The 13987-nt window shown below is 34.5% G+C and overlaps 1 protein-coding gene across 1 annotated transcript; it reads left to right on the top strand.

The window, feature by feature from the left end:
* The first annotated feature begins 12216 nt into the window (after nucleotides 1-12216).
* Nucleotides 12217-13938, top strand: LOC128170811 (uncharacterized). Its single transcript, XM_052836573.1, has 4 exons — nucleotides 12217-12291; nucleotides 12928-13140; nucleotides 13229-13477; nucleotides 13645-13938. The coding sequence occupies exons 1-4, from the start codon at nucleotides 12217-12219 to the stop codon at nucleotides 13906-13908; spliced, it is 801 nt and encodes a 266-aa protein (XP_052692533.1). The 3' UTR covers nucleotides 13909-13938.
* The last annotated feature ends 49 nt before the right edge of the window (nucleotides 13939-13987 follow it).

The following is a 13987-nucleotide window of genomic DNA, read 5'->3' as shown; positions in this document are numbered from 1 at the left end:
CAATAACCTGATTTCTTAAGCAACGATATTTGTTCCATTGGTAGTCACTATTAGTTTTTTTTGCTTTATAATGGATCCTATTACGTTGGCGCATTTTACGTCTTATGGCATTGGTCATGAATGGTTTATCAGAAGGGCGAATGACAACTACTTTTTTAGGAATGTGTTGGTTCACATGCTGTGTGAATACATCTGTGAAGTTTTTATAGACATCATTAATATTTGTAGAGTTAAATACATCCCTGTCCCAATTGACCTGAAGTAGATCACTATTTAGTGAGGTGTAGTCAGCATGTGCGTAGTCTGTAAGTATTCTTCTATATGCCCTTTGTTTGTAAGTTTTAAAGTGAATTTCAAGAGTTACTGGACTGTGTGTACTACAAAATGGGGTTAATACATCTATGTTCTCTATTCTTTCTACAGCGTTAGTAATAATTAGATCTATACAAGTACCCCTTGTGGTGGTATAATTAGTTGGTTGAGTTATAACATTTGTAAGGGAAAAATTTTGGAGCATATGCTTAAATATATGGTTACCATCAGCTAACATATCAATGTTAAAATCACCCATCAAAAATATGGGTAAGCCAGTGTCTATAGCATTTTCTAGTGATATTGCTAAGTTGTCAAGTACATCAGCCCTGGAATTTGGAGGTCTATACATAACCCCAGTTAAAAATTTGTTATTAACACAATGAATTTCTAACCATATGATTTCAATATTTGGATTACTCAGGTCGTTGCGTATCAAAAACTGCAAGTTGTTCTTAACATAAATTATAACTCCACCTCCAAATCTATTACGGTCTAATCTGACAGGCTTGTGAAATCCCTCAAATTCAATTTCCTCATCAGAAATGGTTCTATCTAGATGACTCTCAGATATTCCTATTACATCAAAATCACAAAGTTCGTTAAAAATAATATCTACCTTCGACTTAAGACTACAAACATTATTATGTACTATTTTGACATTTGACAATAATGAACCTTGAACGGGACCAGGATTGAATTCTATCCCACCAATTAATAGTAAAACAGTAAGTACCAATAAAGCGTAAGACAATAACGTACCTTTAGGAATTGGATGAGTCGGCTGTATTTCATAGTAAATGCTGTACATGAGAATATTAGTCATACGAATCAAAAATGTAGAATAAACCTTTATGTACAGCCTTCATCCCACAAAATGTAAACAAATCTACTTTTACTTTCGTATTGCACAGAGTGTAAGCTAATGACCGAAATGGCCTACATTTATAGTAATGTACTCTCGGGTGAATAAAGATAATCAAGTAACAATGTATAAGCAATATCTTATCACTTCTATAGGCTAATAGTAGTGATTTATAAAAGAACAATAATGGGTAATATGATTTTCCACTACAGTAGAAAATAAATGAAATACATAACTTATATACACATGGGTATTGTCGAGGTGACAAATAAACAGAAAACTTATCTACAAGGCATTTCTGAACAATAGAAATGTCGATTAGGTTACATGAGGAAAATCCAATACAAGGTAAATAAAAAAGGAGGAAATAGATTGTAAAGAACATAAATAGAGCTATTTCCCCTAACTAACAGCTGACTAATGTAGTAAGTTAAACATGTTTACTGAAATTAGATGATACCCTTTTTTTAGAGCATACAAGAGACAAAGATTATTATGCTTCTTAACGACGTTGATCAATAATACACATGTGTGGGTTAAGTGAAAGTACATAGCGTTTCTAGGATTTTACGAATTAAATAATAATTTGACCAGTCTGAAAATGGACTAAGGCACGTGGGTGGCTACAGAGCAACAGCTCTAGTAGCCAAAGTTAATCACGAAGAACGACTTAGTCCCTTTCAGTCACAGGGGTAGAAGTGGTCAGGATACGTTCATCATAATGATGCTCCAAACGCGTTTTTAGCTTTTCGAGGTCGTCCTCTGTGGTAAGTGTTATACGATTTTCATCCATTTTTACAATGATGCGACCATCATACGTCCACACACTATCGACAAGTCTGCTACGAGCAAGCTTGCGAGCTTCAAACAGGATGTTGGATCTTTGTTTAGTCAGTGCTTCGTTAATAAAGACTCTCGATGAAGTACTCGGATTATGGTTGTAGTTTTTAAGATTGCGCTTATGATGAAAAACTGTGGCGCGATCTCTGTAACTGAGAAACCGTACAATGATATCTCTTGGTTTCCCATTCCCCTTGCGCGGGCCGACTCGATGGGTTCTCTCTATTCGGTCCAACCCAATTTTGGATGTTTCCTTGGATAGTATCAGATTGATGACATTCATTGCTAGTTTGTCAGTATTTTCACTGGTTCCCTCTTCAGGGATTCCTGAGAATTTTAGGCAAGTTCTGCGGGAATACTGTTCCATCTCGTCAATCCGGTCATTTAATAATTTTGTCTCATTTTGAAGTGATTTAATTTGGGGCATGAAGAGTTCACTCATACAGTTTTTGATGAAGGGTTTCTGCATTATCAAATCGATAACCTGTTTGGTGCCCCGTTGATCCTTGGTGAGGTCATCAAGCAAGGAACTTAGTTGGTTGAGTTGGGGGTCATCAAATGATGTTGTTGAATCATTGTTGGTGGAGTCGGAGGTTGAGCTCTCAACTCTTCCCCTCTTTAATGGAGGTTTGTTTGGTGTAGTTGCTGGCCTTGCGGCTCCCTCACCAAGTTTAGCACTATCAGTGGGTCTGTTTGTTACAGATGATTTGACTGCAGCTTTATTGATGTTTTTAGTGGTGGGTTTATTGTTTGACATCATTAGATAAGTAGTTGTAGCTGGTTTGGTAACAAGTTATTGAGTATTAGCACAGATATAGACTCTGACAGATCACACTGGTATCTCTTTGTTTACATTAACAGTTAGGTTGGTGAAAAGTATTCACATACCTGAATGTTCAGAGTTCATTGTTTTTCCAAGAATTTCACCAATTTATCACTAAATTTTAATTCAAGACTATACAGCACATACCAGTCACCCTTATACTCATCACACAATCCATTAATAGTTAATTGGAATGGTATATATCACATAATCAGCCTAATATAGGGGAGAGCTGAAAAGTGTGGCCTACTCCATTGCTGTGACCTTGACCTTTTTGAGTTATAAAAAAAACTAGTAGTAAGAATTAATGTGCATGAACATCTTATATCAACTAAAAGAATGTGTACATGTAAAGAATATTTAAAATGAATTGTCATAGAAGAATTTTAAACACAGTAGAAAGATGTTATTGATAAGCTGCTCATCAATTTCCAGAAAATGAAATCAGCTGTTTATAACATTTTAGCCTGTACTGTATTGATTTTCAGAAAATCAAATCAGCTGTTTTCACACAGTCTTGTGTTGTTTACTAACAAATTGAAAAAAAAAAGTTGTGTAAAGCTACGTATTGTCATTACAAGTAATATGTTTTACGGTGCGACCGTTGGGGCGAGCACAGCATGTGATCAAATAATGAATTATGATAAATCAATAAAAATAAAAGTATCAACGTACCGTAAATGAATTTGAATGCAAAATAAAATATAAACATGCCCTTTTTTTTCTAGTTAATTTTCATTATTCATAATTTATAAGATTGTTTATCTCAGATACAATGTTGTTGAATAATAAAGATTTTAACATAATGTTTATTGCAGTTTATTTCCTCTTTTCTTGCAGCAGACATTTTTCTTAAACCTACATATAAAAAATTGACTTATCATAGAGCCCCCCCCCCCCCCCCGTTTAAAAAAATATATAATTTACGTATAAAAAAATATGCTGATCATATAAGAAAAACGGTTTTGGACCCCCCCCCCCCCCGGGAGGATGTAATAAATGTGAAAATTAAGATACCATTGAGCAGTTAAAGAGCTAAATGCATACCACTGGCGTCGGAAGCAAATTGAAAGTAGTGATACTACGCACTCACCATTCCTCACCCGGATTAGAATTTCCCTGATTTTGAGAATTTCTTTTTCATTTTGCTCGTAAATATTTTTTGAATGACGCCCCCTTTTAAAAAAACGTTCCTGGAAATTACTGTAAATATACAGTGAATAAAATAAATGTGAGCATTCATCCAAATGAGAGCAGGTTACAACTGTTTCCTATTAAAAAAAAAAAAAAAAGATGTCCCCATTCGCTAGCTTTGCAAGATTTTGAGAATATTTTGATATTTATATTTCAGCAGATAAACAATAACTACTTAGAGTAATTTCCCCTTATTGTGACGTCAAATTTTACGTCGGTCAAGTGTCGTCTGTCTCTTTAAAAAAAAAACTAAGTGAAATATACTGTTTTGTTTACTTAAAAAGCATGAAATTCTTGAAACTACACAATTTATCTGTTTCTCATGTTTTACTTTGATTCTCGCGAGAAGGAATCAAGTCTAGTGAGATCGTCCGACATTGATAAATTGCATTGTGGGTCGAAATTTACTGACTCCGAAAAATTATGTGGGATCAATGTGCAAGAAATCCATTGTGACGTCACTCGAAGGAACGACAACTCTGTTAGTCTTATGTAATGGAATTATTTTATTTACAATGCATGATGTACATAGTCTTTATCTTGTTCTCGTGAGAGTGTGAAATGGGAAACCATATTTACAGGGAATTACTGGGACGATTAAAACAAGGCATTACTGGTCCGATTTACTGACGCCAAAAAAATCCGTTGAATGAATGTGCAACTATAGTCCGAATTTTCTATTCACACACGCCTTGCCGGTAGAGCTCGCTTCGCGCCGGCGAGCTGCGCTCGCTATTATGAACGGATTCGTATCTTTTGGTTCTAATGAAAATGGTCAACAATTTAACGGTCTTGCAATAAAGCTATATGTACATTGTATAGGCCTAAATGTAAACAATACAGTCTCTCCTCATGTTTTGAATAAAACAACACAATTAGTCGGTTGGAAATTCATCAACAATCACAATAAAATAGTTATTAAGCTATCTGGTACATAACAAATACACTGTATATCTTTTTTACTTAGCTGATAAATCATCAAAATATTGCTATCATCGGGAATACCAGCAACATGTGTTTACATCGTCTGACGAGCGCTTTTAGGACGCAGATTCACACCCATACGACAAATGCGTTATGAAAATTCTTCGTATATTCTGATTATTGTAAACTTATAAAAAACACAAAATACAGAGGCGAGGCGTATATAATGACGGCATATCTCATTATCCCTTCATTTGCATATCAAAACGACGTGTAGCCTTATCTGTCCTGCGTTAAATGTAGTTTTTTTTTTTTTTGGAAATAAGGTCTTATAACAATATGTTTGAATTCCCATGGGCACTAATTTCGCCCAATTGTTAACAGACCTATTTTTGTATTCTTATGAAGCTATTCAAAATTGTGTACGCAAAAAAAAGAACACTCGTTGTGGCCTTCAACTCAACATTCAGGTATATCGACGAAGTATTAGCAATTAACAATTGTTACTTCCAACCTTACGTCGACTTGATATATCTCAGCGAATTTTGAATCAAAGATACCACAGAGTCTGCGTCATCTGTTTCATATTTGGATATTTTACTGAAAAGGGGCATTGATGGTAACTTTACAACAGAACTTAATGAGAAACGTAATGACTTCAATTTTTCTATAGTTAGCTTTCCTAACTTATGTAGTAATATACCTTCATTACCTGCATATGGAGTTTTTGTCTCTCAGTTAATTGACTATCAACACTCTCAATTGAAGTCAGTTTTTCGTAAGTTCTGTGGTGGTTTAAAGGATCTTGTCAGCAAATACATCTTAGACTGGGTCGCATGCTGACTAACGTTTTTTACACTTATTGTTAGATCATAATCTATCACCTCCGTAAGTTTTCCGTATTTCCCGATAACGACAATGAGCACACAGTGGGTGTGACCGTTCACTCCCCCATGACGCCTGGTCCTACCTCTATTTTTTAAGAGGTCCGTGGTTGTTCTGCTCCTCTTTTGTATTTTTCCTATGGACTTTTGAATTTTAACACTTTCGTTATCAGCGCATGTTATGTTGTGTCAAAAGCACAGCAAGTTATGACAAATCTTCCTGTATTTTTGCTTTCTCAAGTAGCAAGAAACAATAAAACTTAACGTATAGTAAGCGAAGTGTTTCTCCAAAAAAACTTCGAACGCATGAGAAAAAGCGCAATACTCCAATCAATATGTAACTGTATAAATGTTTCATTTCAAGAAAAATGCATCAAAATATATTTTCTTACGTATTACGCTATTATATAAATAGTGCCTGTTTGGGAGGGTAACAGTTGAAATTGAAACCCCGAGAAAACCATTGTCATTGTCAACCGACGAGAAGCTGTCACTGCATAGTTAACAAATTAGTCTAAAGCACAATGTATGTACACCTATTTAGTTTTGCCGGATACATCATGCAAACACAACCGTAATCTACCGAAGCCATTCACCAAAAAAATAATTATTTGACGCAAAAAAAGAGGGTAGTGTTTGCTATCTTTTTATTACTGTTTCGTCTACATCTGTGTGGTTACAGAAAACGGTTGTTACATTGGTATCTTACTTTGAATTGTTTGTGTTTTAAATATTATTTACATTTTTTTTTCTCATATCGACAATATAGATTTCAGGATATCGATAACGGGATATTTTAAAGGTTTAATGTGAGACTGATAACTTCTAAATGTTTTCAATCGTACATGTTTTCTGAAATTCATTGATTTCCAATATCATTAATCGTATTTAAATCTTCACCTGGAAAATAACAAAATAATTTTACTTTCGCGTTTAATTTACGTTAGTATAGCGAGAAATAGTTCTCCTAACGACATGTAAACAATTTGTGGCGCAGAAACGGAAATTCTGTTTCGTATATTTAGTAGCGTTTTTATACTTAGTAATAGCTACTGAAATAAGAGTTTTGGGAATGACGTGTTTCAGTAGAATTCTTAGGTTTTAAAGTTCAGATTCTAGCGCACGCTCTACCCGAGCATGTACAAATTAGATTTTTTAAAAGTTCATTTAAGACTCATTTTTGTGAGATTGAATCCGCCATTCGTTTTGTTTTACGTCGTAATTGCTGCGGATTGACAGGTTTCCATAGTTGTTGTACACATAACATTGTGATTTTTTATCTATGTTTTTTACGTGGCGGCGAGGGAAGCATAGTTATATATTTATATTACAATATTCTGCTCTGTTTTCTGTGACAAATAAAAACCAAGAGTCCCTCTACAGTGCGCTATGATGCATATAACTATAAGTGTTGTTCCTTTTAATGATCGGGGTAAAGTGTGGACTTAAATATTATGGTTATTATGAAATCCACCTTTGATTAAACGTGATATACCTTGAAATTTAACTGCAAAACACAAATAACTTAAATATGGTTAAAATGACATTCTCTTTTTTCGGACGTAGTGTTATGAATTCATAACTTTATGAAGGATATTTACTTCGAAAAGTAGTTGTGCGAAACGAATATTTTGTTATTTCGTTCTAATGCTACGTAGGAAAATTAATGACGGGTGTCATCTACTTCTCTTTAGCTATACGTCAATCATTAGTAATTTGTCATAAGTCTTAATTTTGTTTCTCCTTATATTTGCAATCAAAGTCGGATCCACTATTCATACAATAATGTTATGCAACCAATATTATTGATTTTTTGATATTTGGTTTGCTGTTTGTAAAAACTTGTCATATTTGATAGCAAGCGCATTTCGGAAAGAAAAACTGAATGTTCAGGTACTATTAAAGTTTTGAGTTTATACATTTATAAAGGATTGTGGAAAAATCATGGCATCTTATGTTGGTGGATGTCTACTGCTCCTTACATTAATGTACATGCTGGTTGTCTTAATGTCTCAACATTATAAGGCTAAGCTTGAGTTTGATAACAAAGTGTCTATCGTAAAACCAATTTACATCAAACACGCGGATTCCCTTGCAATGTGCGCCTCGTTCTGTGGATTTGGATGCAAGTGTTTCAATTTCAATCTCCAGACAGGAATGTGCCGACCATACAATTCATGCAATGCCTTATATATGACATTCGATGAAATAGGATGGCGTTTGTATGATGACCAAACTGTTAACACGAATGGTGAGTGTCTGGTTTTCACATAATACAGCATAATTGTTAAATTAAAAGAGAGGGGGAACAGACAGAGGGATATATATATATATATATATATATATATATATATATATATATATATATATATATATATATATATAAGTGAGAATTTACAAATTAAAGAAGAATGATCAATTAGGTCTTAATGTGACGATTCATTTTATACTGTAATCCCACGGTTTCAAAGCTTTGTATATAATTGTTTCAAGAGAGTATTGTTGTACTGCTGAGAATCAAAATCACTCACCTGTCTTTCACATCACTGTAGCAGGTATCCATTTACTTTTGATTTATTTCTACTTTAGTAATACCAAGAACCCGCCGGCTATTTCAGGTGTACACAATGAATTGATCGATGATTAAGGCAACCACTGAGCGTGATTCGATAATTAAAGGAATACGATCCGAAACTTCAGTATGTTTGCATTGTACTAGGTCATTTGTCACCGTCACAATATGTTTTGATCAGCGTTTTAGTGAAAAAGTGCTACGTTTCAATGAACTTAATCCTAATGGCTTAAATCTTTGTGAAGGAAGGATTTTAAACATTACTTGAATTTGAAACAAAACAGTGGTGATTTTCTAATTTGGCATACGTAACGCATTATAATTATAGTCATTTATTTTTAAAGAGTCTTATTGTCAATCTAAAAGCTGTAATGAATATGTTTGTCTTTTCTATTGTAATGACGCATCCCTAAAAAAAAGTTCTTCGGGGAAAAAATCAGAATGCTTTAAATTTTGAACAAAAATCAATTGGATTAAATTTGGAACCAAGTCAACGTAATTTTTTTTTTCAAATTGCGCTATTTGTGTACATAAATTTTGTTTAGTAAATAATGAAGACACTTGATGCAATTTGTAAAAAAAAAAATCAGAAATTACGAGCAATTTTTTTTATCTGATTTCGTATTAACAAATTGAGTCAGATTAAGTGTTTATATTTATTTTAAAAAAACACTGTTAGATTTGGCCTAGCATCACTGGGAACGAGAGGGCATACTCACAGATACAGTTAAGTTTCTAATATTTTATTCAAATTATAACCGGAGTAATTTTCCTACCAAACATTGTATACATTCTATAAACTGGTGAAAAAAATCAATAGCTTATTCCATGATTGTATAATGAACAATCTGTAGGTCTCTACGCATAAGTCCACGTAATCAACCCAAATTAATCATTGCTATAAAAAAGTAAGACAGTTACAGTTGTTATAGCAGTTCTAACTCAGAAATACTAGAAATTAGGGTATGCGCCTTCTGCATTATTATTCAGTAATTCTCTTGTATTTGTCATCATGGTTTTTTTTTCATAAGCTTCTGAACGCCATTTAAATCTAGATCGGCTTTCGTTTTCCATTCAATTAATCATCGGTTCCTTTAAAAAAAGAGAAATATTCACAGAGTAAAAACGATAACAAAGTGAAAGGACACGTGCTGGCTAATTAGCTCAGTTCATGTGATGTGTGGATGTACAAATCTTAAATAACAATTGCATAATTTTGTTTTGTTTTTTTGTGTTTCAATTGTTAAAATATATCTTCTAATCGAAAAACCTTTTTTATTTTTATTCAAGATAGCCAATAATCGAATCTCAATCAAACTAAGTTAAACAAATATTTAATCGTATATGATAGTTTTACCAGTTTTGACAAATCTTCGCACATAATTTTTTCTCCACATGAGTTGATTTTGGCCATAATAACGCATATTGAAAGTGCATTGATTGTTCCCAAATTTAACACATTTTCTTTTTTTGCAAACGGGGTAATTTTAAAGTGATTCATGAAGAAACGGTGTATATGTTTTACCGTTACATTAAATTATAAAATACAACATAACATGTAATAAGTAAAATAAAACAAAAAGATGCGTTATCAATATTGCAGTTTTCAGACAATATATCTCTTTTTCAAATTGGGTAATTCTAAATATGATGTATGAAGAAAATATGCATACGCTTTATCGTTTCAATACATTATCAAATACAAGAAAACATGTAATAAATAAAAGAAAACGCACAAAGGTGCATTATCAATATTAAAGTTATGAGACAATGCATTGATTTGAACTACTAATGTTGTGATTTTCAGATCTTGTCAGTGAAAGAAAGAAACAAGGATGGCTTTTTGGCTGAAATGACCCTGCTAGATATTACAGTGAATTATGCCTTAAAATATCAAATTCTTCGATTGAAGACTAAAAATATACATTTGAAAATGTGGAAAAAAGTGATAAACCAACAAAATATAATTTCTGAAATGGTGGACCTTAGACCGGATTTTTAAACCGATTTCTTGTAGAAGACTTTACATGCATCGATAATATTGAATGAAATAAATTCAATTAAATTTAAACACGAGTCTTTTTTTTTTATCAAGAATTATTGTTATATGCAGAAGGTGAAATACTGACATTAGAAAAGGCAATACAAATAGCTCAGTCACACGAGTATTCTCGAGAACAGCTGAAGACCATGTCGGGCCAAGAGGTCCATTCAGTCAGCCATTCTCACAACCAGAACACAAAGAAGGCAGGTCGAAGCAACCCATATCAATACGACACCAAAGATGCAGAGCGAAGAAGACCCCCGCAGGCCAGAACAAAGCATCATCACAAGAGTGCGATCAATGTGGGTATGATCATTCTACAAGTGCTTAATGTCCTGCGAAGGATAAACAGTGTAAGACTTGTAATAGATGGGTCCATTCTGCTAAGAAATGTAAAACTGTTGTATTTCAACAATCACAGACCTTGCCAGAGCAATCAGATACTGAATCAGAATCTTTCAAAGATATCACTGAGACAAATCATAACCATGACCAAGTATTTTGAAAAGTGTTTTTTGGGGGGAGTCTAACATTTCATGTTGTTGAGACTTCTTCCCCTCCCATGTTAGGAATGAGATCATGTTTAGACTTTGGTCTCATATAACTTGTCTGCTTATGGAACTTGGATACAACTTAAGACAATAGTGAACCCCTGAATGCAAGTCGAGTCGTGTCAAAATTATCGGAGGTCTTTGAAGGTATTAGTCTTTTCAAAGGGGAATGTTCTATACACACAGACCCATCCATTAACCCGACAGTGCACCCAACCCGTAGGGTACCCCTTGCCATTCAAGACAAATAAAAACCGAAATAGAGTGAATAGAATCTCTTAACATTACACAAAAGGTCACTAAAGCCAGTCAATGGATGAGTTTACTAGTAGTGGTCGAAAAGCCAAATGGCAAACTATGGGCTTGTCTTGACCTGAAAGACTTCAAGAGGGCAATACTTAAACCTCTTTACCCAATGTAAACCCTTGAGGATGTCCTTCCCCAACTGTCAAAAGCTAGATTCCTAACTAGGTTGGATGCTTGAAGTTGGTATTGGAATATTAAGTTATCAAAGGCATCTTCTTACCTTGCTACATTTAATACGCCATTTTGTCGTTAAAGGTATTTTAGACTCCCTTTTGGACCCAAGTCATCACAAGACGAGTTTCAGAGAAAGATTGATGAATGCAATGAAGGTCGGAACGGTGTTGTAGCTATAATCGATGATTTACTTGTATTTTGTCCAACTAGGAAGAGCACGACAGGAACTTCCGTAAAGTTATCATAAGGTCAAAAGAGAGATATGTTAAGCTAAACAAAGACATATTGAAGACAGGATAACAAAAGTAAAATATTTTGGTCATTTGATAACCTTAGAGGGTGTGGGTCCAGATCTTGATACATGTACCCCTCAAAGATAAATCTGAATAGGAAACCTTCCTAGTTATGGTGACTTACTTAGAGAAGTTTGCACTTAACTTGTCCGAAATAACTAGTCCCCTTAAAAATCTGCTTGCAAAGGACGCATTATTTCATTGGGATAGTGCCCAAAGCAAAGCTTCTGACATGGTTAAAGGGATATTAAAGCTCAAATCAATACAATTTTTAGTGCCCAAAAGCATTACATACGTTTTTCCTTACGTATAACAATTACAAAAATTGACAATTTTAAGGTTAAAACACATAACTTATTTCGATATATTATAGTTTTAAGTGTAAATAAAACCAATCTGGTTTACGTAATTAACAACCGTCGTTAGTTCCGGAGATGCTTCGTCGCGCGCGCGCTGCTGACAACGAAGATTACCGAATGTCTGCAAGCATGGACACCGATGACGAAAATGTGAGTTTTAAAAAGTTTTTTGAATGAAACATTGTATAAAAACATCTTTAATGTAAGTAGGCAATATATGTGATACAATAAACATTCAGTGAAGCGGTAAATAAAATTTAATTGCTTAGAAAACGGGTCTTGTGTTTCTCACCCTTAAAGGGGCCCAAACGGGGAAACTGTAATATAAAACAATACGATAATTTGACCACAAGTACCTGAATGTTTATCAATCAGTCGCTCAATAAGCCAAACATAAAAAAATCGTACCTCCTCTATAAATATATAAATACATACATGAGGTAGAGTTTTATTTATATTGGGCTTATTGTTGAGCAACTGATCGATATAAATTCAGGTGCCTGTGATTTGACATGCATCATTTATGCATTACCCGACTCATTGGTTATGGCGAAATATTTGAATACATATTGTATCAGTCTGTATAAAAAAGTGAATTGATAAATTGAAGCATATTAAAACAACTTGTATATTTTTGTAGATTTGACTTGACACAAGGCCTAATTTTTTTTTATAACTAACATTTTAGTTTTGATATCCCATAAAAAGAATATTGTAATCCCGTTGACTGATTATTAGGCCTATATCATATAAAAATTAAAATAAACAATGGCATGGATGTTGCAGACATCTGAAGAGGAACATATAAGATGTGATGTAGATAGAGTGGTACGGGGGCAGGGAGGCAGAGGTCAAAGAAGAGTAAGGAGAGCAGGACGCATGACCAGAGGTAGAGGGTTGACAACGCGTCGAAGTCGTGGACGTGGTGGACAAGATCAGACCCCCAACAGAGCTGAAATAGCAGCAACTGCCAGAGTAGAAAGATCCACAGAATTGAAGGCAAGGTATTTATAATAATGACACCAGTGTAAGTAAATCAACAAATTATTGGAATCATACATAGACATGATTGTGGGTTCATTTGCAGGAGCGCATTAATAACCTTCCAGAAGAAAACGTGCGAGAGCTGCTCTTTGATGTCACCAAAAAGTATCCAGCTTTAGTGTTTGATATTCTTGAGGCAGGAAGCAGGACTAGGGTGCAGCAAGGATATCACCCATCGCCCGACCAGGGAAGCCCAAACTGGTGTTCCTGCAGGAATTGCAGAGAAATGCCAACCGAAGCAGAACGGCTATGCTGTGGACAATTGCCAGAGAACTGCTTCTCCAGGATCCGAGTAATTTGCTTCTCAATACTACATGTGTAATGTATTGTGCACAAGATACTTAATTTTTCAGTCAAATTTTAGCCTCGAAATTTAATCATCCTTGATATTTACCGCAGTCTATAACATGGTACCCTATTTAAATTCTTAAGCTGATCAGTTTTAATTGTGCTTTGTAGGATTTTGACCTTGTAGTTCTAGATGAGTTGATCCTTCATGTTGCCAGAACATATAGGCAAGATGTCCTGGCAGTTCCAAATGACAACGATTGGAACAGGGGTAACCGTCATACTGCCTACAGGCAATACATTCTCTGGCAGCATGGCCGACTTGGTGCTGGGAATCGTCGAGTGATTCCAAGCTGTTGCGTGTGGAGGATTAGAGATACTTTTCCTGATCCTTTTGGACAATATTCAGGGTTTGTGCATGGCAGACTAGCATAGCAGTCCCTACCAACTCCATACTTTTAAAATCTCATTGCACTGATGTTTGTATATGAAATATGTGTAACAGTATATCAAT

The sequence above is a fragment of the Crassostrea angulata genome, chromosome 2 (assembly GCF_025612915.1).
Source record: "Crassostrea angulata isolate pt1a10 chromosome 2, ASM2561291v2, whole genome shotgun sequence".
NCBI classification, from domain to species: domain Eukaryota; kingdom Metazoa; phylum Mollusca; class Bivalvia; order Ostreida; family Ostreidae; genus Magallana; species Magallana angulata.
The sequence above is the reverse complement of the archived record's forward strand: the minus strand, read 5'-3'. Positions and strand labels throughout refer to the sequence as shown.

What these genes read in the sequence shown, in the direction of transcription:
- LOC128170811 (XM_052836573.1), top strand. Translation starts at nt 12,217, where the DNA reads ATGCTTCGTCGCGCGCGCGCTGCTGACAACGAAGATTACCGAATGTCT. An exon ending in AAAGATCCACAGAATTGAAG is followed by an intron (nt 13,141 to 13,228) that starts GCAAGGTATTTA and finishes GTTCATTTGCAG; the next exon opens with GAGCGCATTAATAACCTTCC. An exon ending in ACTGCTTCTCCAGGATCCGA is followed by an intron (nt 13,478 to 13,644) that starts GTAATTTGCTTC and finishes TGTGCTTTGTAG; the next exon opens with GATTTTGACCTTGTAGTTCT.